Consider the following 23,442-nt stretch of genomic DNA (forward strand, 5'->3'; position numbering starts at 1 on the left):
CTGAACGCATTGAAGGATCAATCACAAAGGTGTCGGTTTTTAACCGTGTGAACATGACAGCAAGTAGAGGTTCAGTCTTCAATCGCATCGGTAATACAACCACTCGGACTTCCGCACTCAAAAGGATGTCAAGTTCATACAAAGATAAGAAAAAGTCAAACCTCACTCCGCGAAAGCCCGTATTGGAAAGGATTCAAGCACCTAAGGAACGACCGATATGCAAGAGGAAAACGACTTGTAGTCGAACGGAGAGCAAAGAAATCCGAAGTCTAATCTCGTCACGCATGAAGAGGCATTGTGTGTTGGAAGTGGATTCCACGGATCAACTCAAAGTGAAGCAACATACCATCATATTCATTGGCCAAAAAGGAGATAGCAACCTCGATAATGGCGGTGAGGATGACATTGTCCAAACCTCTTATCATGTCACGGTGGCAGATGCAAATGCCATAGAGGAAGACGATCATTAAGATTTTGAAATTGAAGTAGACGAAGCTCCTCCAGAACTTGAAGACGGGGGGCAAGCCACTATGGACGAACTTAAGGAGATTAACTTGGGAATAAAGGAAGACCCAAGTCCTATTTTTGTGAGTGCGTCTTTAAGTTCCGAATAAGAAAAAGAATATCTCGATCTGTTGTTCGAGTACAAAGATGTATTTACTTGGCCGTACAAAGAAATGTCTGGCTTGGATCCAAATGTAGCAGTTCATCGTCTTGTTGTCAAACCGGCAGCTCGGCCAACCAAGCAAACACAAAGACGCTTTCGAACAGAACTTATTCCTCAAATTGAAGCAGAAGTTGATAAGTTGATTGCCGTAGGCTTCATTAGAGAGGTTCAATATCCCAAGTGGATCGCAAACATTGTTCCTGTCAAGAAGAAGAACGGACAAATCTGTGTCTGTGTAGATTTTCGTGACTTAAATGAGGCGTGTCCAAAAGATGATTTCCCTCTACCAATCATAGAGCTCATGGTGGATGCGACAACCGGGCATGAGGCGTTGTCATTCATGGACGGATCATCAGGTTACAATCAGATAAGGATGGCCTTAGAGGATGAGGAACTCACTGCATTTCGAACTCCCAAAGGAATTTATTGCTTTAAGGTCATGTCATTCGGGTTAAAAAATGCCAGTTCAACGTACCAACGCGCTATGCAGAAAATTTTCGGTGACATGCTGCACAAGTATGTAGAATGCTATGTTGATGATTTGATTTTCAAAACAAAGAAAAGAATTGATCACCTGCAAGATCTACGAAGAGTGTTCGACATGTTACGCAAATACCAGTTAAAAATGAATCCTTTGAAGTGTGCCTTCGGCGTCAGTTCAGGAAAATTTCTCAGATTCATCGTGAAGCACCGAGGCATCGAGGTAGACGAATCCAAAAATTAAAGCCATCCAGGAAATGCCAGAGCCAAGAAATTTGCACGAGTTGAAAAGCCTCCAAGGATGACTTGCCTTCATCAGACGGTTCATATCAAACCTGGCTGGCCGCTGCCAACCATTCAATCGACTCATGAAGAAAGATGTTCCGTTTGTATGGGATGAAGCTTGTCACAATGCCTTTGAGAGCATAAAGAAATACCTGGCGAATCCTTCGGTGTTGGGTGCACCTATCGCCAGGAAACCTCTTATCATTTACATCGCGGCTCAAGAGAGATCACTTTGGGCCCTTCTTGCCCAAGAAAATGAAGCCAAAAAGGAGAAAGCCTTGTACTACTTAAGTCGGACCCTCACCGGACCTGAGCTGAATTATTCGCCGATAGAGAAGATGTGTCTTGCACTCGTCTTCGCCGTTCAAAAGTTGAGGCATTACATGCAAGCTTACACAATGCACTTGGTGGCGCGAGCCGATCTAGTTAAGTTCATATTATCTAAACCAGTTCTAACCGGGCGCATGGCTAAGTGGGCATTATTATTGAACCAAACGACATCGTATATGTGCCCGTTAAAGCAGTGAAAGGACATGCATTGGCCGATTTCCTGGCAGATCACCCTATTCCAGTGGATTGGGAAATCTTGGATGAATTTCCGGACGAGGAAGTCTTCCTTGCAGAGGTCCTCCCTACTTGGAAGATGTTTTTTGATGGCTCATCTAGGGCAGACGGAGCAGGGGCTGGTGTTATCTTTGTCTCTCCACAAAAACAGATATTGCCATATTCTTTCACACTTGGGAAACTGTGCTCCAACAATGTCGCAGAGTACCAAGCGTTGATCATGGGATTGCAAACAACGTTAGAAATTGAAATCTAAAGTCTCAAAGTGTATGGGGACTCGAAGTTGGTGATTGATCAACTGCTCACTAATTACGAAGTCAAAAATGAAGATTTGGTACCTTATTTCCAACTCGCCACACAATTCTTGAAAGGCTTTAATAATGTTACACTCATACATGTGCCACAGAAAGAAAATCAAATGGCAGACGCATTGGCAAACTTGGCGGCAACCTTGGCATTGTCTGGAGACGAAATTTTGGACATCCCAATTTGCCAAAGGTGGGTCGTGACAACAAAGTCTTCACTCCTATATGTCAGTTCTCATGTAGTGTCAGTTCACACCATTGATGTTGAATATTGGAGACATCCTTTTATCGACTATCTTGAGCACAACGAACTTCTCGAAGATTCCAAGCAAAGGTGGAGCATCAAGCGGCGAGCACCGCGCTTTCTCTACTACAAAAAAACCTTATATCAGAGGTCATTTGACGGAGTACTCCTTCGATACTTGGGAAAAGATGAAGCGGTCAAAGCCATGGAAGATGTTCATTCTGGAGTGTGTGGAGCACATCAGTCAGGACCAAAGTTATATTTTTAAGTACGACGACTAGGGCTTTTAGGCTGGAAGCATGCTACTTCTGGGAGTGGTGGTGTGTTTGTGGTCGACAAGATGGCGTTGTCATGCTCTGAAGGAGGTGTACGTGGGCTGCTTAATCTGAGCGGCCACCCAGATACGGAAGATGTCTGGAAAAGCAACGACGACCAGAAGGAAGAAGAATGAAGTCGTCACGATTAATATAGAAAAACTAATTTTTGGAGAATTGTTATTCTGCTGTAGTGACCATTAAATATTAAATAGATGGCTAAATGGTGATTATAATTGTTATGACATATTACTATAGTAAACCACTGGTTAATTTCTTTCTCTATACTATATGTGTTACGCTTACATTGTAAAAAATGGATATATATAGTTTCGTCACTTCGTGTAAGGAATTAAGGGTACCGTATCCGTGCTTCTTAGCCTACAATCAAAGTTATCATACAGCATCATATTCATTTTCCCAATTCAGCAAGCTTGTGCCAACTCCAGTACATAACTACATACAAGACTAAAGGACATGCCAGAAATGACCAAGATGACTGAGAAGTACTGAAAAGATGATTGAATATTTACAAAGTTACAGAAAGGAATTAAGCACTTGGAACCACTTCTTTACAGAGAAAGAAACCTGCTTGCACAGACAGAGTCTTTGCGGAAGGTTACCGACTTAGTGCTCCGAGTCATTATGAACATAAGAATTTATTTACCTTCAGAAGCAGATCAGAGAACTGGTATAGCACATAAACTCAGATAATCAGCTAAGCATGGTTGGGTGGCCAGTCTGAAGCATCCTCTTGATCATGTCCATCCCAAATGCAGAGTCCGAGGAACTGACCAATTGCATTACAATATTAACTCAGCAGTCTAATCATGAGCTTCAAAGAAACTTCCCAAACAGCCATAACATTGACAACAACAAGAACTTCTTGTCAACAAGACAAGAGCTAGATGCTGGTAGCAGTCGATCATATTTAGCTATCAAGAAGGAGTGAAGGCACAACTCTCACTATAACCCAGTATTAATATAACAAGGATGCAGACCCAGGCTTCACCTTCTGATTAAGTTGACACTAGCATGTCACTACCATCACATAAGAATAATGGTTTGGGTGAGTGGGAACAAAGGTAAAGATGTATGAGATACGACAGGCTCTACATCAGGTCATTTATCATTTATCAATTTCATTTTTATTCTCATATCTAATTAAATTAGATTAATCATTTTGCCCTGATCTTTTTCAACAAGAAAATTCATTAAAGCTGGTCAGATGCTCTAATCCTGTTTTTCTGTGGGCTGGCTAAAGGGATTGACATGTTTCCAAGAATCATTCATTTTTTTGCCTTCTATTTATGTGCGGCCATACTCATAAACTAGTGTATGACATAGATATTTTACATGTATGTACTGTACACACCCGGACCTAACAAAATGCAACCTGAATGAACATCCTAGAGTGAATGCAACTTAAAATACGGAATCAAGATTCCACTGTACAAGGGAAAAAGTCGAACCTCATTCATTTTCCACATAAACAAAAACTTGATAAAGTTTAGATACATATAGAAATCATGTTTAGATAAGGAATAATCAAGTGTGAAAAGCCAATTAAAAGAGAAGTATGATTGCACCTGTTACACTTATAAAGTTATAAGACTACATTCTACTTTCAGAAGGAGAAATCAGAGGCTTTTCTCCACCAAGGTATTTCCTGTAAAATCTCTTTTTCAAAATTATTACATCTTGAAAATCACAAAGATGAATTAAAAGAAACTCAACAGTGTTTCAATGCTCAAGGAGTCAAGGTCAACAATCACACTTCAATGCTATGGACAAGTAGCTTTACTTGCCTTTGAAAATTTTTGGATTATATACTCACTCCCATGGCAAGATGTTAGCTATGCAGGACCTACTTAAAAAAGTGTATATCACTAAGTAAAATGAAAACCAACCTTGGGATAGTGATTTCATATGGAAAAGAGACTACACCCTCAAGATTCGGAATGGGGGGAACATGATCCTTCTTCTCATTCACAAATTTCACAATTTGGAATAAAACTTCATGAAGAGTTGCTTCAAGTGCAGCTCTGCGAGCAACCCTCTCCTCTGATGCACTTTCTGGAGTCATAAATTAGGTAATAAGCAAAAAAAAAAAAACAGTTAGGGTCAGCTGCGTTGCAGAAAGTGGAGCATCAAAGAAATAAATTCAGTGCAGAATAGTAAGTGTACCTCCTGGATCAACTACAACTTTGGAGTGATGAGATTTGATAGAATGTGCTTTTGGATTTTGGGCCACATTCAAATTGATATACCACTGTTCCCAATATAGCCTCTCTGTTTTGTTAGTGAACCAAGATGCCTGTTTGTTTTTTACTTCAAAGAAAGCCAAGCAGACCTACATTACAAATAATGGAATTTAATTAGGACATATCTAAAATCATTATATTTATTCATACTGCCGAAACCTTTCATTGAACAAAGAGAGACTATAAGAAGATAATTTTGGATGAGGAACCAAACATGGAGACAAATGTTTAAAGAAAAAACTCATTAGTTCTAGCAGAAATAAACTCTAGTTGCAACATAAGTGATCACAACCAAATAGCAAGTACAGATGACAAACCTGACTTTTCTTGTTCGGGTGTTTCTCCACCCAACTAATGAATTGCTCAATCTTCTCATCTATTTTCTTTTCAAGTTCCAGATCCCCACATTGTACCTATAGAGGAGGACGGTTTAGATAGAATAACTCATAGCAAACACCAATATGAGACCAAAGTATGCCTCGGAATGCCAAAAGTTAATATATGTATATAGCAACAAATTGGATGCTACAATAATTGGTCAGCAAACTAGAATTCAGGTGCCATCAGGATTCACAACTGCACCAAACTATCAAGCTAGAATTGGTACTGTCTGTAATGTATACTTCCATTGGGAGTTCATTGCATTATTCAGACAAAGAAAATGCCAAAAATGGTATGCTGAAGCAAGGAAAATGGTTCCAAGTTAACTGCTCATTACAAAATTAAGGGACTCAAACTTTTGGAGAATGTAAACACTTACATATGTAATTTCAAAAAGCTCCAAATCAACATCTTTGGGCCGTACAAGACCTAAGGCGCGATTGAACACAATTGTGTGAAGTATGCCTGCAGCCATGTTCATAGTGCTGTAAATTTACGTGAAATAAACAAAGAATATCATACTATATTCAGTGCAGGTTAACAACTTTAGGCAATCCCATGATAGAAAATATAATCACACTGGACATGTCCACACAGAAGAAATCCTGGCTTTAACAACCAAACAATGCCACACTCTAACAGACACACCATGCTTAACAGACTATTACAAATCAACAGATGAAAAAATCTCACAGCAAAACTAATTCTTGATAATGTTTCATGGTATTCCCTTCTCATTCCCGCCTATCGCGAATGTTAAACCATTTCGATATGTATTTGAAAGTTAACGAAGTCTGAAAGCAAATTTCCAAACTAAAGTACAGTTATGCACAATCAAACAAGATTGCAAACCCAACCGAAATAGAACAAGAATCTACTCTCCACATTTTGAACAAGTTTTATGTACAGTTACCTCAACATTTCCAGTCTCTCAATCGCACACAGCAGTCAAAAACTCAAACCGTAAAACACATATCTCATTTCTAACAAATTTACCAAGCTTGTAAAAATTTTAACCTCCACAGATTAACCTTAACAACATGATTTGCTTATAAACAAAATAATTATACAGCACAATAAAGCGAGCAATAACCTAGTAATTAAAATCGAAATTAAAAAGGTTCAATCTTATCAGAAACTCACAGCGGAGAACTTCACGAATCTCAAAGTGCTCGACTTCCTGTAAAAAGCAGTAAAATTTCAATTTCTTTTGGCAGAATCAAATTTGCTGCTGAATCGAAATTGCAGGGTAGAGATAGAGATGATGAAGCTATACCAGTTCTTTGAGTTGGCAGACTTCGCAGTTCATGGTGGAGATGAGGGGTTGAGAATTCGGAGTGATTACGAAACCCTAGCTTCCGGCGATTGGACGGCGGCGTTTTTTATCGGAAGTGTTGAAGTTGAAGTAATCGAGTCTTTGCTTGACTGAGAATCCCAATTGGCTCTACGCGGGTGACAGAGATCTTGGAAACGATGATCTATGCTTTATTTGTGGGCCTTATCTCATTGGGCCTCTAAACTCAAATCTGAGACGAAATGTTCTACAAATTCGCGAAAACTATTTTCTCGTCTACTCAAACTGAGTTTGATATAGGTTTAGTTCTCAAAAGTTATAATTATCAATGAATCTAGATTATTAACTTGCCTTTCAAGAAAAAGAAACGAGTTTAATGTGTAGTATGAGTTTTCTCTCAATAATGCTCTTTTGATTACCTTTACATATATTGTAGAAGTGATGATCTCTATGATCAGAATCAATTATTCATCGCTTGAATCAATTGTCCATGTATGTGATTATGAAAGCCTAGCATGTGTTTTTCATGTATATCTTTGTCGTTGACAAGTTGTTATCAGAGTAATGCATGTCAATCTCACATTATAGAGTCTGAAAAGGAATGACTCAAGAAAATCCAACCATATATACTCTTCATCTGTGTGCCACCATACATGCATACCCTTCATCTATGTGCCCCTAACTAGTTGAAAATGATTCAAGGTTAACTCATTAATTCTAGTTAATCTCAAGGTGTTCTATAATAGAACATGACACAATTCTAATAAAACATTTTAATCTTGCTGGAGATTACTACTGTAATTTTAATCTAAAAAAGGATTAATTTGTAGTAATAATTCACTAAGCTGCCACACACTCTTATTCGGTTAAAAAAATAAATAAATATATATAGTCTTCAGGGATGTGCATGCTCAAATGCTTAATGTACGTGATGTTAGGGGCAGTTGAATATTATATTGATTATGTGTAGTTTTAAACACGTAATTACCACTTAAACACACGATTTAAGCTAATTTCAAGTCATTTATAATGTAACTAATTCATTTGTATTGTTATAGAAAAATATAATAAGCATCAAAATAGGGGGAAACACCATCTTTATTCATTGATAATAAGCTGAAATTACATTGAGTATCCCGTTGAATAATGGATTATATATCATTCCTTGTCTAGACTAACATATACTAATTAGGACAAGATATATCGGAAGATTACGGAGAGTAATTCTCCTACAACACTCCTCCTTATATCGTAATCTTAATGTGTCATGGTACAATACCGTTGCTTCGGTAAAAACCTTGTCAAGCAAAACAAAAACTTCTTAGGTAAAATAAAAAGCGTAGTTGAAGGGAAAAAGAACACAACACACCAACTATAGTTGAAGATAACATATGGTATAGACTTCAAGAAAGTCTGCAAAACAACTCCCCCTGATCGGTAGCTCAATCTCGAAGTTTAGATAAGTAGCATATACGAACGCTCTTTACATTCTTCAAAAGTAACAATGCGTCAATGATTTGAATATCAAATCTCGCCAAACATTATTAAATCAAACATGTATACTTATTTGTACATAAATCAAAAGAAAGAGAATTACATAACAACTCAAAATAAAAGTTTGCAATGAAAAACATATTCACGCGTAATATGACATTCACACACCTAAACAATCATAACTTCTTTGATAAAATAGGTATAAATAAACCGTAAAATGTTATGAAAATTAGACACCCGTGGATTTCTAATGATATGTGGTTCAAAACCTAGTTCGTTCGAAGCTGATCACAAAGCTCTATCGATTTTGACTCAGCTGCAAGTTCCGAACAAATTCGTCATATCTTACTAAAACAGCTATGACTCGCTCAATTTAATAGATATGGCCAAATAGTTGGTGTCTCTGGAAAATAGATATATAGATCTTTCCAATGGTACCCAATTCACCATTTTCCAATAAGTAAGATGCCTTATAAGTCCCGTGGAAGTTGACCTACAAACAGTGGCAGATCTTTTTGGAGGCCAGAGAGAGCCACGGCCCCTCCGGTGAAAATTAATTATCCCCTTAATTAGGTTTTAATTACACAGTTAGTGATATATTTAGTATAAATTGCCCCTCCAACAAAAAAATTGACTCCTCTGAGATTATTTTTCAGGTTCCGCCACTGCATACAAATCTGGACAAATTCTGACATCACTTCATTAAAGTGTCTTTTGTATTGCGGTATACGATTTAATATCGTAACGTGTTGTGATCAAGCATTGACATATGTGTGGGCGCACTCAGTCATCATCTTGGCCTTAGAGTTTAAACCGAATTCGATGTCCAGTCAAATATATTACAACAAGTACATGCATACACATATCGTACTTAAATATTAGGAGTTTCATCTCTTTAGACTTATCATCGCTCAAACGGTGGAAACACGTCTTCTTCTGACTTCAACTGATTCATGGAATACTTGTAGGCATTGGTTTAACATCCTTAACAGAGATGATATGTGACCACAAACTACAAATTCAGTTGTTTTGGAAACTACCTAACTGACAAGGTATTATGAGAACAAATTGTCTCATTTTTTTACTCCAGAGCGTTTTGTCAGAGAGTTTACGCCTTAAGGTGAATCTAAACTCTTCTATGAACTCTACTTCTAACAAATGTATAACTGATAGGATTTACATGTGCAGTGTTGGGATTACCTGACTAATGACATATCTCTTTGTTAAAATATGATAGCTTTCCAGGAGGCTGTGGTAGTGACGTACGTCGATCATCACCATCAATTTCTACCAGATAGCACTTTCCATGTAGGCCAATCTACAATGTTAGAATTTTGCTTCAACAGAGTATGTATGGTTCGATATCAAATTCATTCAATATGGTCATTCTTCAAGATCTCTTATTTGGATTATTATTGACATTGAGGCGTGATAACTATCTCCAAGAAGACAGACAAGTGAGTATCATTGATCATAGATCAAGTTGTGCCATAACTCGCATTCAGCAAGTATTATCGAACCAACTGGTCTCTCTACACTTTCGTAAGAGCCACGGCCTAGTGACACCATCTACCATATTTGTAGAGTCACCACGTCACTAACAAAGAGTGACTACATGTCCATCTGTCGAACATCAATCCTTACAGACATAGTTGCATCATGTATCTCTAATCTTGTCACTTCTATTTTTAGGACTACTAGGAACATAATGAGGCACAGTGGGACAAACCACGACAAAACCAAGTCGTTTAACTTGAACAAACTTGTTTTTCTCTTCCCCTAACGATGGGGAAACTGGCTCATTAAAAGTGACTAAAGAACAAACTTGTTTTTCTCTCCCCCTAACGATGGGGAAACTGGCTCATCAAAAGTGACTAAACGAGATCGCCTCTTAAGGTCTTTATATAAACAGCCGTAGGTGGAAGTTCATGTCTTATTCAAAGACAAAATTCAACATCAAATAACTCATCATTATGCGCTTGTGGAGACGTAATTTGGCACATAAAATATATGAACGATAAACCGTTTAACATAATCTGTTAACAAACATGCATATTGTTAGATTGGAAACACTAATATGCGAATCGTTACAACCGTAACGTCAATGATGGTGGTATAGATGGATAACGTAAAAAAAGACACGCTATAAGCAGTAATTATGGTTCGAATTGTTGGTTCGTTGGAAGCCTAGGCACATCAACAACCAAAACCGAACCACTATTTTACACTTCCTTGAATGGTTCACTGAATTTTTGAACCCCGAATGCTACAAATTTATAGGAGCAAGTAAAAATGGGTGTTAGGAATCCAATGTCACCAGCCTCACTGCCGGAACCAGTCGGAAAAAACACCGAAATGGCCGGAATACTCTTCGGAGGTCAATGACCATTTGTGTCGAGCGGTTCACCATGTTCTAGGTCTCCAAATGCCCTCAAAATTTTAAGTAGGTAGCCTTGGATATTAGAAATCAGTGGCCACAAGTAACATCTCAATAGTCCACTTAAAAGTAGGTGAACCGGTCCTCACAATGACAAGTCTACAATCTGTAAATCCTGAAATTTTAGGCCTTTTCAACTTCTGTCATTGTTTTGGGTGCTCCATAACATCTAAGTGCTATGGTTTGAGTTTAACCATGATATATGTATCACCACAACATACTTTATCTTCAAAGTGAATCATGATAAGCCAATTTTTATTTTCATCTTATGTCTCATTCTCCTTAGCGTAAGAGGGTGTAGTCACTTCTTTAAATTTTGCTACAGAATAGGTTTAGAGATTGAGCATAGTCAATGAAGGATCATAGAGGGGGCTTATGCACTTATTAATGCATAGATTACAACTCCATTACTTTGAAGAAATTTTATTGATCCGTTTAACTTCTTTGCTCAAAATAATAGCCTAAACGAGTCATCGATTCATTCTTCTGAATCACAGTATCATGAAAGAATACAATTCACACTATTTCGAATCATGAGATTCGCTACATCATTAGAAGCGATACATGAGAACTCTTTTACAATGAGTTTGTAGGTGATAAATGATGTTGGTATAAGAATTGTATTCAAGTAGCTTATTGTCTCACCAATATTTATGTATGGTATCATTGTGAGTTCATCAACGTAGACAACTACTATGGCAAAAAACCATTTCATAGGTTCAATTTCTCTCTTGATACATAAAAACATGTGACTTGAATATAACACCATAAGACATTGTTCTCTTCGTAGTCATAATGGATTAGAAACTAAATCCATTAATAGCTTTAAGTTCTTCTAACTATGCACTCAATGTCTCTTAAACATATTCATAAATATGAATATTGAGAGAACTAGTCTTAGGTCAAGACATATAAATATCATAATATAAAGCTCAGCAAGTGCACTAAAGTAGACATGAATGACCGCCTAATGTTACTTAAAGGTTTTAGACCCTCAAACGTCATTAACGAGTGATTTTAACATGCAAATATCACGCAATACACCATAGATCTAAATACAAAGATTGGTGTTGCCTAGGCATACCAAAAAATGGTTACCGGCGTAAAAACATAGAGCTAAAAAGTCTAGGAGTTCGTGAGGAGGCCGTGCGGAGGAGGCTGAGAAGGACATGCAGGGGGCTGTGGGGGACCTCGCAAGGGGCTGCAGGGGGGCTCGCAAAATGCTAGAGGCCGAGACAAGGGCTCGGCCAATTTTTGTTGCCATTAGGAGTAAAACGGGGCGGCGGACGGAACATCTTGGCGATACTACCAAGGTCGTAACTCACGAACCTATTATAGTTTGTCACTCCCCTAATTTTGTACGAGTGTTAGTTCAATTCGAATTTTGTGAAAAACATCACCATATTTTTAAACAGTGGGATATTGCATTACATGATGTGTAACACTACAAGTCAACACCAAAACAAGGTGGAAACATGTTATAACAAGACATCAATCAGGGCTTCATCATGCCAACGAGACATAAATATGCTACAACAACATCAAAGATCATATAAGTGTGCATAACGCCACACAAAGATTGTGTAAGCCTCACTTATGCCACAATTAAAGCCGTACGCTTATGTAGGTAGTGTCATGTAGTATGTAATGTATTACATTGCATTAACATATTGATTTTGGTAATAAAACCATAAATGCATCGAGACATTCTCGTATGTTTGTTTACTTGAACAATATGAGAATTTTATAAGCAACAATTGAATTGAGATATTGACCATGAAATCAATTCAAAATGTAATGACTAAGTAACTATGGTCACACTTGTGCGGTGAATACATTCACAAAAACTTGGGAAAATACACGGATTTGTAGTTATTCAAACTATTAATCGAAACATTTATGATTCTTTTTTTCTAATAACTGCAATGTATAATTACTTTGAAATCCATAGTAGTGAGAAGATATTCTCATGCTCTTCCATATAATGAGCGTCTTGCTTCAAGAAATTCTTATATCTTGCTCTTGTATATTTTGACCATAATGTTTATGTCTTTCAATGAAACGATGTTGTAGCAAAGAAAATTAATCCACACTAGGTGCATAAACACATCCAACATGAAAATGTCAATTTTCAAGCGCATGTTGTGATCAATAAGAGAGAAGATTTATTAGTATCAATATGATACAACTTACAAGTACTGAATTGGAGGTCAAGTCACATAGTATGGTAAGTCAATTCAATAAATCGTGACCAATTTCGTCACAATGGTATAAGCGACAATTTTCGTCACAAACCAATGGTATAAGCGACAATTTTCGTCGCAAACCGATGTTTGTCCCATTTTTTTTCCAACATGTAGCTACACATAACGGCTACGGATAGTAACATCGGCTGGGAAATGGAATCATTTTCATGTATACTACCCGAGAAACGAAAGATTCAGGTCGAAAAGGAAAGAGAAGTTGAAAGTAGGGGTGGGCACGGGACGGGACGGGGCTCATCCCACGTCCCGTCCACTCTTTTGAATTGGGACGAGATCGGGACGGGACGAGGGTTTTTAAGAATGCATCCCACTCGGGATTAATCCCGGTTGGGACGGGACGGGACAAATCCCACCTTCCTATGAAGTTAAATAAAAACTTTTTTTTTACTTTTTCATTAACAAAATAACATTTAATAATGAAATTTTTAACAAAAAAAATACATATTATGTTCAAAATATTATAATTTACCATTATTATTTGAGTTGATATAATTTTGGAGTTATTGAGAACATAAATTAGTTTTATTTTGATACAAATATATAAGAATTTTTAAGTTTTCATTAAAGGTGGGACGGGACGGGACGAAGCGGGATAGAAATTATTCGTCTAACGTCCCGTCCCACTATTATGAAATGGGACGGGATCGGGACGAACGTTTTTAGACCTCCGTCCCGTCCTGTCCCTACGAATTTCGATACGGGATCGGGATTTCCGTTTTTTATGCCCACCCCTAGTTGAAAGTTCCCGATGAAAGACAAAATCCAGAAGAATTTAAATTGCATGAAAGTAACAACGTTAATTAAAATATACTTGTTTGTTTGCCAAATAAACAACATATAAGTTGCTCTTGCTTGATTCCACGATCATGTTCAATTCTACATTTCCACGAAGATGCGGCGAAGTGACTCTCACCATTGCATTTTGTATCGTCACGCGATTAGTTTTTTTGGAAAACATCGACTTTTTACCAGAAGAGGTAAAATCCTCTTTGTCGTGGTCTAGTCAGAGATGACCGATGAAACCAGGTCGACTAGGTTTGCAGGCTTGCAGCTGAGGGGTTTGCCACTAAGACGAACGTGGGCCGTGCTCAAGACTTCTAGTTGTCGACAAGGAGAAAACGTCGTAGGTCGTCAGAGCGCCGACTAAAAGAGAGAGACCTCGGGATTCTGGGTTGCTCGTGTGTCGGTTCTTGGATGGAAGTCGCTACGGTGGTCCAAGTTTGGAGCATCCCAGGTCGGATCTCAGGGACAAGGTGGTGACCCTGACTTTGGGGCAGCATCGATGCTTGGATGCGCGCACAAGGCTGAGTTGTTGGATCGCCTGGGCTGGAGAACGGCGCCGGTGAAAATCGGAGAAGACGAGGGTTTCCAAAGCAATATTCTGGGTGCCTTGGGTCAAATTTGATTTCTGTATAAAAGAAAAATTCTTTCTGGCATAATTTTTTTTCCGACTTTTCTGCAAAAAAAAATCAGCAGAAGGATATCTTATGATTTTTCATCTTTTTATGTCCAATTATTTTCATGACAGAATGAATTTTTTTCAGTCATCTTTTGCCGAATTTATTTCATAGCATAATGAATTTTTCTTCTTCAGAAATTAGGGTTCTTGGTTATCAAGTACGTGGCTAGAACTATGTGCTGATAATATGTCATAGAAGAATGTAATACGCATCAAAATAGAGAGAAACATCATCTTTATTCATGGATAAATAGACTATATATAGGCATTACATTGAGTATCCGTTGAATAAAGGATTATTCCTTGTCTAGACTAACTTATACTAATTAGGACAAGATATACCGAAAGATTACAGAGAGTAATTCTCCTACAACATGTATATATTTTGTAGAAAATAAACAAATGTGGAAATTACATGGAATTGACACAAGAATGGAGCAATTTTGGACTTTCCTAAAAGATAATGAAATCGTAGAAACTCTAATTAACAATTAAGTTTAATTTTCTACTTATGCTAACTATGCTTAATTAGTAAATTATGCCAACGTGTTGCACGTGCTATCTAAGTTAATCGTAATTAATCAGCGGATGCATGCAGTAGTGGTAACGGGCTGTTGTGGCTTAAGTAAGGTCTCGAGTTTGAAAACCTTGTGGATGCAGCAGCATGCGCAAGGAGAGTCAATCTCTCTACGGAGGCCGTCAAACATTTAGAAGGGATGACTTGTAAAGGGGTATGACTCCGATATGCCAAATCTTTTTTTTTTAAAGTAGATCTTAATTAAGGAAATAAGGAGCTAGCATCACGTGCATCTCCAATTCAGCCTTTCTCTTCCTCTCCTCCTCTCCTAGTTCGACATGTGTCCTCTTCTCACCTCATTTGCTGCCGCGTGACCACACTTAAACCCTTCACCTAAGTATTTGCAGCCATATATATATATATATATATATATATATATATATATATATATATATATATATATATATATATATATATATATATATACACACACACAAGGCTTTTCACATAATGAGGTCCTTATCTTAACTTAAGGTGCGAATTTTCATTTTTAACCAACTTTTCGATCAAGTTTTCACATCTCCACCGTTAAATATCTAGGTTATAACGTATAAATCATCTCCACAAAATTTAAGCCGGTTTCATGATCGTTAAGGTTCACCCCGAAAAATATCCAGAAATTCTCTCCCCGAGCAGCCGACTTTGGGCCTCCGGATCTCCGCCGTCCGGCCACCATAGAGTGGCGCACCAGTCACGTTTGAAAGGTTATTGCGTCTCCTGTCGATTGGTGGCAGCCTCACCCCCCATCTCGCTGCCGTTTGAGAGCGGTGAAGCCCGGAAGTTCCCTCGATAATGCACATTTCGCCGAACTTCAACTCGTCGGATCTCCCTCTTCTGGCAACCAATCGGTGAGATTCTTATCCCATTTTGAAGGTCTCCTTCCATACTACAAACTCTCTAAAAGATTTAACCCAAATCGTTGTGTGCTAGGAGAATCGAAGAAATATATCATAGGTTTTAAATTAGGGCTTTTCGGTTTTTGTTAAATTGAAGTGTTTAGGCTCAGAATTGGACTTTGTGGTGAACTAGAAAGTTGTTAGGAATGTCATTTATATTGTGGTAGTGAAATTTGATAGTCATTGGTGGTGGTCAAAAAACAGTGGCGCCGCATGAACAGTGTTCTGTTAACAGTGAACCCAAATAGTGTTCTATGAAAACAGTAAACACGAACAGTGTTATGTGAACAATGTTTTATTAACAGCATTTAGCTATAATGAAATCGTCACCTGATATTTTACATATCGTTTTCTAAACATTTTATCATGTTATTAGGTGACCGACGAAACGAGTGAGGGAATTACTTTCAGTGTCGTGGAAGTTGCACGTAGGAAATAAAGTGAGTAAACCTCACAATGATTATCATGATCGAAGTAGTGTTATAATTATTGAATTTAGTTTGAGTTGTCACCATGGTCGTTGCATCACTAGTTTATAAAAAATATTTTAAAAATATGTTTTGGTTTAAATTACGTGAACTTGATCGTCTACGGTTCTTGGGTAAGTGAAATGCTATTCTAATAAATTATTTTAAAAAGATTTTAGTGATTATGGACTATGGTAAATGTGAGTAAATCTCACTATGACGAGTCTACCCTTGGGGGTGACTCATATTTACGTTTTCTTAAAAAGATCGAACTATGACATGCATATAATATAGTGGGTTGTGTATGTGTATAAAATGGTAAATACGATACATATATATGGGTTACTACTGTTTGTGGTGAGGATTAAGTGAATTTTACATTTCCATTGGTTATGATACTAAGGTATAAACTCGTTATGTATTATTCAAGTCGACTAAGTCATGTTGTGGACTCAGTTTCGATACACTGTTATGATAAGATGATTTTAATATATTTGAGATTGTTTTAGAGTTTTCATGGCTTCGAATTCGAATTTTTATCATTCGAATTTCGGAGCTGTAACAATAGCATTAAGTACGGGATTTGGTACTCATAGATGCATGTATGTTTGTTTGAAATGTGTTTATAAAATTGAAATCGCTAGATGGACCCCTAGTACCCAAATTCCCCTTTTTTTGTTTAGTTTCATTCATTTTTATTTATTTGTCTTTTATTAACTTAGTTTATCTTTTCATCTAAACATTCAAATTCCCAAAACTTATCGACTCATTGTAAATAGTCATTACTAGGCTAAAGTTGTGATTAGGTTTTTGGGCGAACCACGAGTATTACTAAAGTTTGGTGCCTTAGAGTATCATTTTGTTTATTTTCTTTTCTTTTCCTTTATTGCACTAGTGACTTTAGGTGCCAATTAGCCACTAATCCCCGAGGATAATCTTTAGGCCATATATTTCTCTTACTTGGTAACAATACATTCGCTTGCGTGAATTGTGTCCATGTCATATATATCAACATAGATGATGTCGGGGAAATCAACAAGGTACGAGTCTAGCTTGTCCTGATTATATATAACTGTGATGACAATTACAATGAACATCAAAATAAATTTGAGATGGGGTGAATGATTAAGATAATCTATGTAATCTCAGTGGTTCCGTCGTGATCGATTTGGACTGATGTATCTAAAGCTATAACTCGTTAGTTTACTCAATGGCATGTCTCAGTCTTGCATTAGGTGACACTAATTGTAGTGAAAGAGAATATATATACGCAGAAAATTATGTTTTGGATCCTTTTGCAAGAACGGAAAAAACAAAAGGTAATGTAATCTAACAACTACATACTATCATAATGCTGAATTTTCAGTGGCGTGAGTTGGGAATTTAGGGAACCCTAGTAGTGATTATTTGTCGTAGTTTAATTGGTTTCCTGCAATCGATCCATCCACGCTAAAGCATGCTCATATTTCAAGGTGATGTTAACTTTATAATTATAGATCACAATTGCCATCTATCTCGATCAGCCGTAGGCCTAGCAGCTATAAGTTTCCACTGATTATGATTGATCTGTTTGCTGATGAGATCGAGTTCAATTCTATATACGCACATCTCTTCTTTGTGTGGGAGCTGTTGGAGTCTACCTAGCTAATCAGTGTAATCATAAACTTATAGATGAAGAACATATATCCCAGTGCATGCATGTATGCCAATTGAGTTAATCACATAACCAAACTGTTTTTCATATATATATATATATATATATATATATATATATAGTTCTTATCCAGAGTGAAGGTTCACTCTGAAATTAAGGTTCACTCTGAAATTTCAGAGTGAAGTTCCAATTTTAGCACACTTTTCGGTCAAATTTTTTCAGTATAAGTGATTCAATATTTAGGTATTCTATTCAAGATCATCTCTACAAAATTTCATCTAATTCGGACATCGTTAAGGTATTGAAATTAGATTAAATCAATGAATGAATTAAAATTGTTCAACGTGAACCGTTCGTGTAAATCTCAATTTTGAAATCTCAAATCATTGTTAAATTGGATGAAATTATGTAGAGATGATCTTGAATAGCATACCTAAATATTGAATCACTTATACTGAAAAAATTTGACCGAAAAGTGTGTTAAAATTGGAACTTCACTCTGAAATTTCAGAATGAACCTTCACTCTGGATAGCAACTGTATAAATATATATATATATATATAGTCCATATCCATAGTGAATCTTCACTATGAAATTTCAGAGTGAAGTTCCAATTTTGGCACACTCTTCGGTCAAATTTTTTCAGCATAAGCGATTCAATATTTAGGTATGTTATTCAAGCTTCACTCTGAATAGGGACAGTATCACGTTAGGAGTTCCCGCTTTCAAAGTCAAATTCTCTCAATTGGATTCCCATATTTGGACCCAGGTATGTATGTCTCTCTATAAACTTATTCTCTATATTGTTCTGAGGTTGCTTTTGTTGCTTCTTCTGCTTGGATATTTCTCTTGATGATAATACTTGTCTTTTTATGGCTTGGACGGCTGAGACTGATATTGCTTCATCTCGTTTCATTGCAATCATCGTATGCCTTTGTCTCACTAGTGATCTCTTACGTTAGTATCATGTATCTCACTCTTTGTTTCTCAATTTTGTTTCTGTCAATCTCACAATAGGTTTGATTCTCTGGCTTTTTTTAGTTGGAAAAGTAGCGAGGAATGAGTATTAAGTATCAGTTTGATTAAAGGACATGACTTTATTGGTAGAAATCAATGGGTTTTTGGGTTGCACACCAAGTGTTCGATGAAATACCACAGTGAATGCCTCAGCACAATTCTAGACCCTCAAGTTTCATTTCGGTATTAAATTGTTCCGCTTTAGATGATATGGTAGTGTCAATTTCCTTACATGGTTCATACAGCGGTTGAAGCTAAGCAAAGAGGTAGTAAAGAGAGTTTTGAGGGGAGGACTGAGATTTTGGTGTTGTGGTGATGGGTTTTGTCGTAGGATTTGGATTGGGTGAAGGAGGAGGTTTGTTGCTAGTTTGATTCGCGTTGTTGTTGTTCGTTTTGGTTTTTGGTTTCTATTAGCAGTTTGCAATGGTTTGGAATGGTTTCGGACTTGTGAGTGACTTTAGTATTTGAAGTTTTGTTCTGTTTCGAAGATATTGTGCTCTTGTTTTTTTATGGGGTTTTGTTTTATTCATTTTGAAATTGGTCTTGTGAATGTTTGATGTCTATCAATGTGTTGTGAAATAAAATTTTGATGTTTTCATTTCATGTTGCTTTTCATATATGAGTTTCACATTTGAAATCTCTGACTAGTATGAGGAAGCATCTGCTTAGTGAACTTTGTTTTGTTCTCTCCTTACACTTATTGAGAGTTTAGGTTGCCTATGAATGTCGCTCTGTTGAATTTGATTATATCTTTTAGTTTTGGTAATTCAATTTTCTAGTTTATGTTACTTTATTTGATTCCTTATTTTTTTGGTGAAGGAAAATTTTTTATTCTTTTATAACTCGATTCTTTTTAAGTTAGATTCACTAAATTTTTATTGGGGTTGGTTATGTTTTTTATGCAATGAGACACATAATTCCTTTTGTGTTAGGAAGATATATGGGGATTTTGGGGTGGGGTAATTTTCTGGAATTTCCCAAGTTTGAGTTTTGGTAAATGTTGATTTTGTTTTGGATTTATTTTGATGAAGGTCTGTTGGGTTCTGGTTCTTTTTTAACTGAGATAATAACTGTAACTTAAAAATGATTTTATTTGGGTTATTTCCTCTCTTTTTTCCTGAATGGATTGAAATTATGAAAGAATTAGTTCTGCATTGTGGTTCCGCCTTGAAAGCTGAAGGTTTTATTTTCTTTGAATTAGAGAGGCAAAGTGAGATGGCAAGTCTAAAGAGCATTTTGAATGCGGCGGTTAATACTGGGGTAACCAAGGCGAGGCAAGGTTATTCGGGCATATGCTAAACCCCACAGACTTGAAGTCTGCGCATAAGATTATGCGTAAGAAGTTGATTGGGCTTGGACTAGTGGTACTCACATGACATCCGGAAAGATGACCCCTAGTCATGGAAGCTGAGGAAAAAGAGTATGCTCTCTTGCTCATCTCATTTGCTCTATTATCTATCCATTTACTTATGTTATCTTCTCGTATAAAATTACAAAGGAACATTGTAAAATTTCATTATTAATGGCAATGCATTGTAGAAGGATGAGAATAATACATCATCACTACATTCGAGTTGCATAATAAGAGGAAGCACAATAATGGTTAGGTTATAGTTTAATGTCTTATCACTTTCATGGTGGTTGCTCTATAAAGAAAGTCAGCCTCTTGATTCTGCAACCAACTTTATATTAAGAAATCGTTTTCCTCTCTTTTTTCCCCTCTGATTTGAATAGCATTGCTCATTTGCTTATAGTCCTGATTCATCTCCACTTGCTTCCCCACAGGCACACCAACAAGCAAGAAATATTAAAGCGTCGAGGAAAAGGACCACCCAAGAAAGGTCAAGAAAAGTGTTCCAAGCGCAAGATAGTATCTTGACATGTTGAAGTTGGTTCTTGAATGGTGTTTGAAATTATAAATGAAAAAAAAAATACCACACTACAATTATTTAGAACACTTCGGCCTAAAGCTTTGCCACACAAAGATTGTAGTAGTCAATCATACAATACAATGTGAACTATCAATTGTAGCTCGATTGTGAGCCCCTGAAAAGTTTCTTTATCTTTTCTGCATAGCTGTCACGCTAACCGATATTTTTTTGAGATTTCAATTTTTTGGTTCTTTATTTTTGTGTCAGACTACACATCGTCACGAGCGCGGAGGTATTCGCATAATATTTTTCTATCGCTCGATTAATTTTCTACGCATTTATGAAATTAACGGTTTTAAAACGTATTTTTAGAAATTCATATTTTCTATTTTTTTAATCTTGACCGTCCATCTGAGTGAATTGATCTGTACCGTCAGATCAACCTTTAAATACCCAACTGCAATACACACCCACACACCCTATCCTCTCTCAATCCTTCTCCCTTCGTCTTCCTCCTTCTCTCTCCTCGACACAGTCTCCCTCTCTCTCTACCTAGATGTCGACAACTTCGCCGCCGCTTAGCGCCGCCGTCCGGCCAACCCAGAACGACGAGACCACTACCATTATTTCCTTCTCTTCGAGCCCTATAGAGCCTTGTCCTTGCATGTAAGATTTGAGAGAGTTCCCAACTAGACCGAACTCGAGCAGTCGACGCCGGTTGAGCTCCAGTTTGACTTTCGGCGACCCAAACGCCCTCCTCCTGGTAACTTCCTCATTTTTCTTCATTTCTGAATCGTTTTGCATTCCAAATTTCACAAAACCAATTGTAACTTCTCTTCTCCACCCATGTTTTGCTCAGTTGTGAGTCTCCATCTCCGGCGCACTGGTTCTTGGCTCGGGACGCTTCTAGCTAGTTGTTATTGGGCTTAGCAGCCTCGGAGCAGCCTTAGAAAACATGGAAGAGACCTTGAATGGGCCACAACAGTGCGGGTTTGCATCACCAGAGCCCCTCCCCCCCCCCCTCTGACGACTGGTTGTGATCGAATTATTGTCTCGATGCTTTCTATATAATTGCATGTTGGATTGAGGTGGCTTCTACTAGATTTTTGATCGGAATTGCAGATTGGAGACTAAAGGGTAAAACCATGGTTTCTAACGTGGCAAAATTACCCTTTTACCATTTTACTGTCATTGTGAATATACTAAAATACTCATGTTGACTTTCAATAATTACAGTCTTGCCCCTATCCGTAAATAAGTTGAAAAGTTACTGCTTTACCCAAATAGTAATTAATTTAATTTTACCTTTAAGTTTCTCGATTTAAATTGGATTAAGGAAAATTAGTACCTTTTCGCTAAAACGTAATTTTAGCTCTACGGTTAAATCTTAAACTCGATTTCTGCCCAGATCGGAAATCGAGGAACTCTTAAGCGTGAGAGATTTAAATGCCGGAAGGATAAATTTAAGATTTCCATTTATCGATCATTCGCGTCTTAAATATAAGATCCGAATATCTATAAAATAAATTCACACTCATGTTTAGAAAAGTCAACCGATCATCCCGAGACCTCGACTCGGGTAGTCAAACTAGTCAAATTGACGATCAATTACTACATCAACTAAAAACGTCGTGACCTTTACTTATTCATTTTCGTTATTTGTTTAGCTATGAAACTTGCTTGCGGGACCCGATTCTACGCGAAGCACGAGGAGCGAGACTTGGGGCGCGGACTTCGGCACTCCTATATCAGGTAGGGTGAGCTGCTAGCTAGGGTGAGCCGCCAGCTAGGGTGAGCCGGTACCTCCTGGGTTAGTGGTTTTCTATATATAAAATGTATATGTTATACGTCTTTATCGCACTCATTTGCATTTTACTTTGGTTGTGTGTCTCGAGACTGACCCTTTTATTTTATGCATGTTTATAAGTCGGTGGTTCTGTATACTTATGTCTGGAACCACATGTTTTATTATTAAATGGTGAATCTTGCGTCCTGATGTCCGGCACCATCACGGTGATTCCGTTGTCCTGATGTCCGACACCGTATGACTTATTACTACGGTGATAACTGTGTCCTGATGTCTAGCACCGTAGTACATTATTGGCTCTCGGTTCGCCCGAAGGTGAACCTTAAAGCCGGTCGGGTTGAATATACCCCATCGGCGCATTTTGATATTTCGAGTTGAGTCGCATATTTTACATCTGCATGATTTTACTTGACTTACCCTAAACTTTACGAGACTTGTTATGATCTCGGTTTGACTTTCGTTATGTATTTGTACGCTAACGGTCTCTATATATACTGTTATATATATATATATATAAATGGTTTTCAAACCTAACTACGGTTGGGTCGTCTCACCCGCATCGGGTTAGCGAGGACGAGTGTTCACCCCTACTTTTCAGGTACTTGGAAGCTGGTTCGCGAGGACTTGGATTAGGTGCTAGTGGCATTGCATCGCTCGTGGTTCACTTTCGATACCGAGGAGTCAGCTTCTGGTGTGACTTT

General features: G+C 37.5%; 1 protein-coding gene and 1 pseudogene across 1 annotated transcript; one reads left to right on the top strand and one right to left on the bottom strand.

Moving 5' to 3' along the window:
* Nucleotides 1-3,241: 3,241 nt before the first annotated feature.
* Nucleotides 3,242-6,942, bottom strand: LOC126781993 (autophagy-related protein 101). Its single transcript, XM_050507135.1, has 7 exons — nucleotides 6,781-6,942; nucleotides 6,648-6,684; nucleotides 5,884-5,969; nucleotides 5,441-5,536; nucleotides 5,047-5,212; nucleotides 4,770-4,935; nucleotides 3,242-3,649 (listed from the first exon to the last, which is right to left on the bottom strand). The coding sequence occupies exons 1-7, from the start codon at nucleotides 6,811-6,813 to the stop codon at nucleotides 3,574-3,576; spliced, it is 660 nt and encodes a 219-aa protein (XP_050363092.1). The 5' UTR covers nucleotides 6,814-6,942; the 3' UTR covers nucleotides 3,242-3,573.
* A 13,336-nt stretch (nucleotides 6,943-20,278) lies between these two features.
* Nucleotides 20,279-20,942, top strand: LOC126800905 (uncharacterized; annotated as a pseudogene).
* Nucleotides 20,943-23,442: the final 2,500 nt, after the last annotated feature.

Source organism: Argentina anserina, chromosome 1 (assembly GCF_933775445.1).
Source record: "Argentina anserina chromosome 1, drPotAnse1.1, whole genome shotgun sequence".
In the NCBI taxonomy this organism is placed as follows: domain Eukaryota; kingdom Viridiplantae; phylum Streptophyta; class Magnoliopsida; order Rosales; family Rosaceae; genus Argentina; species Argentina anserina.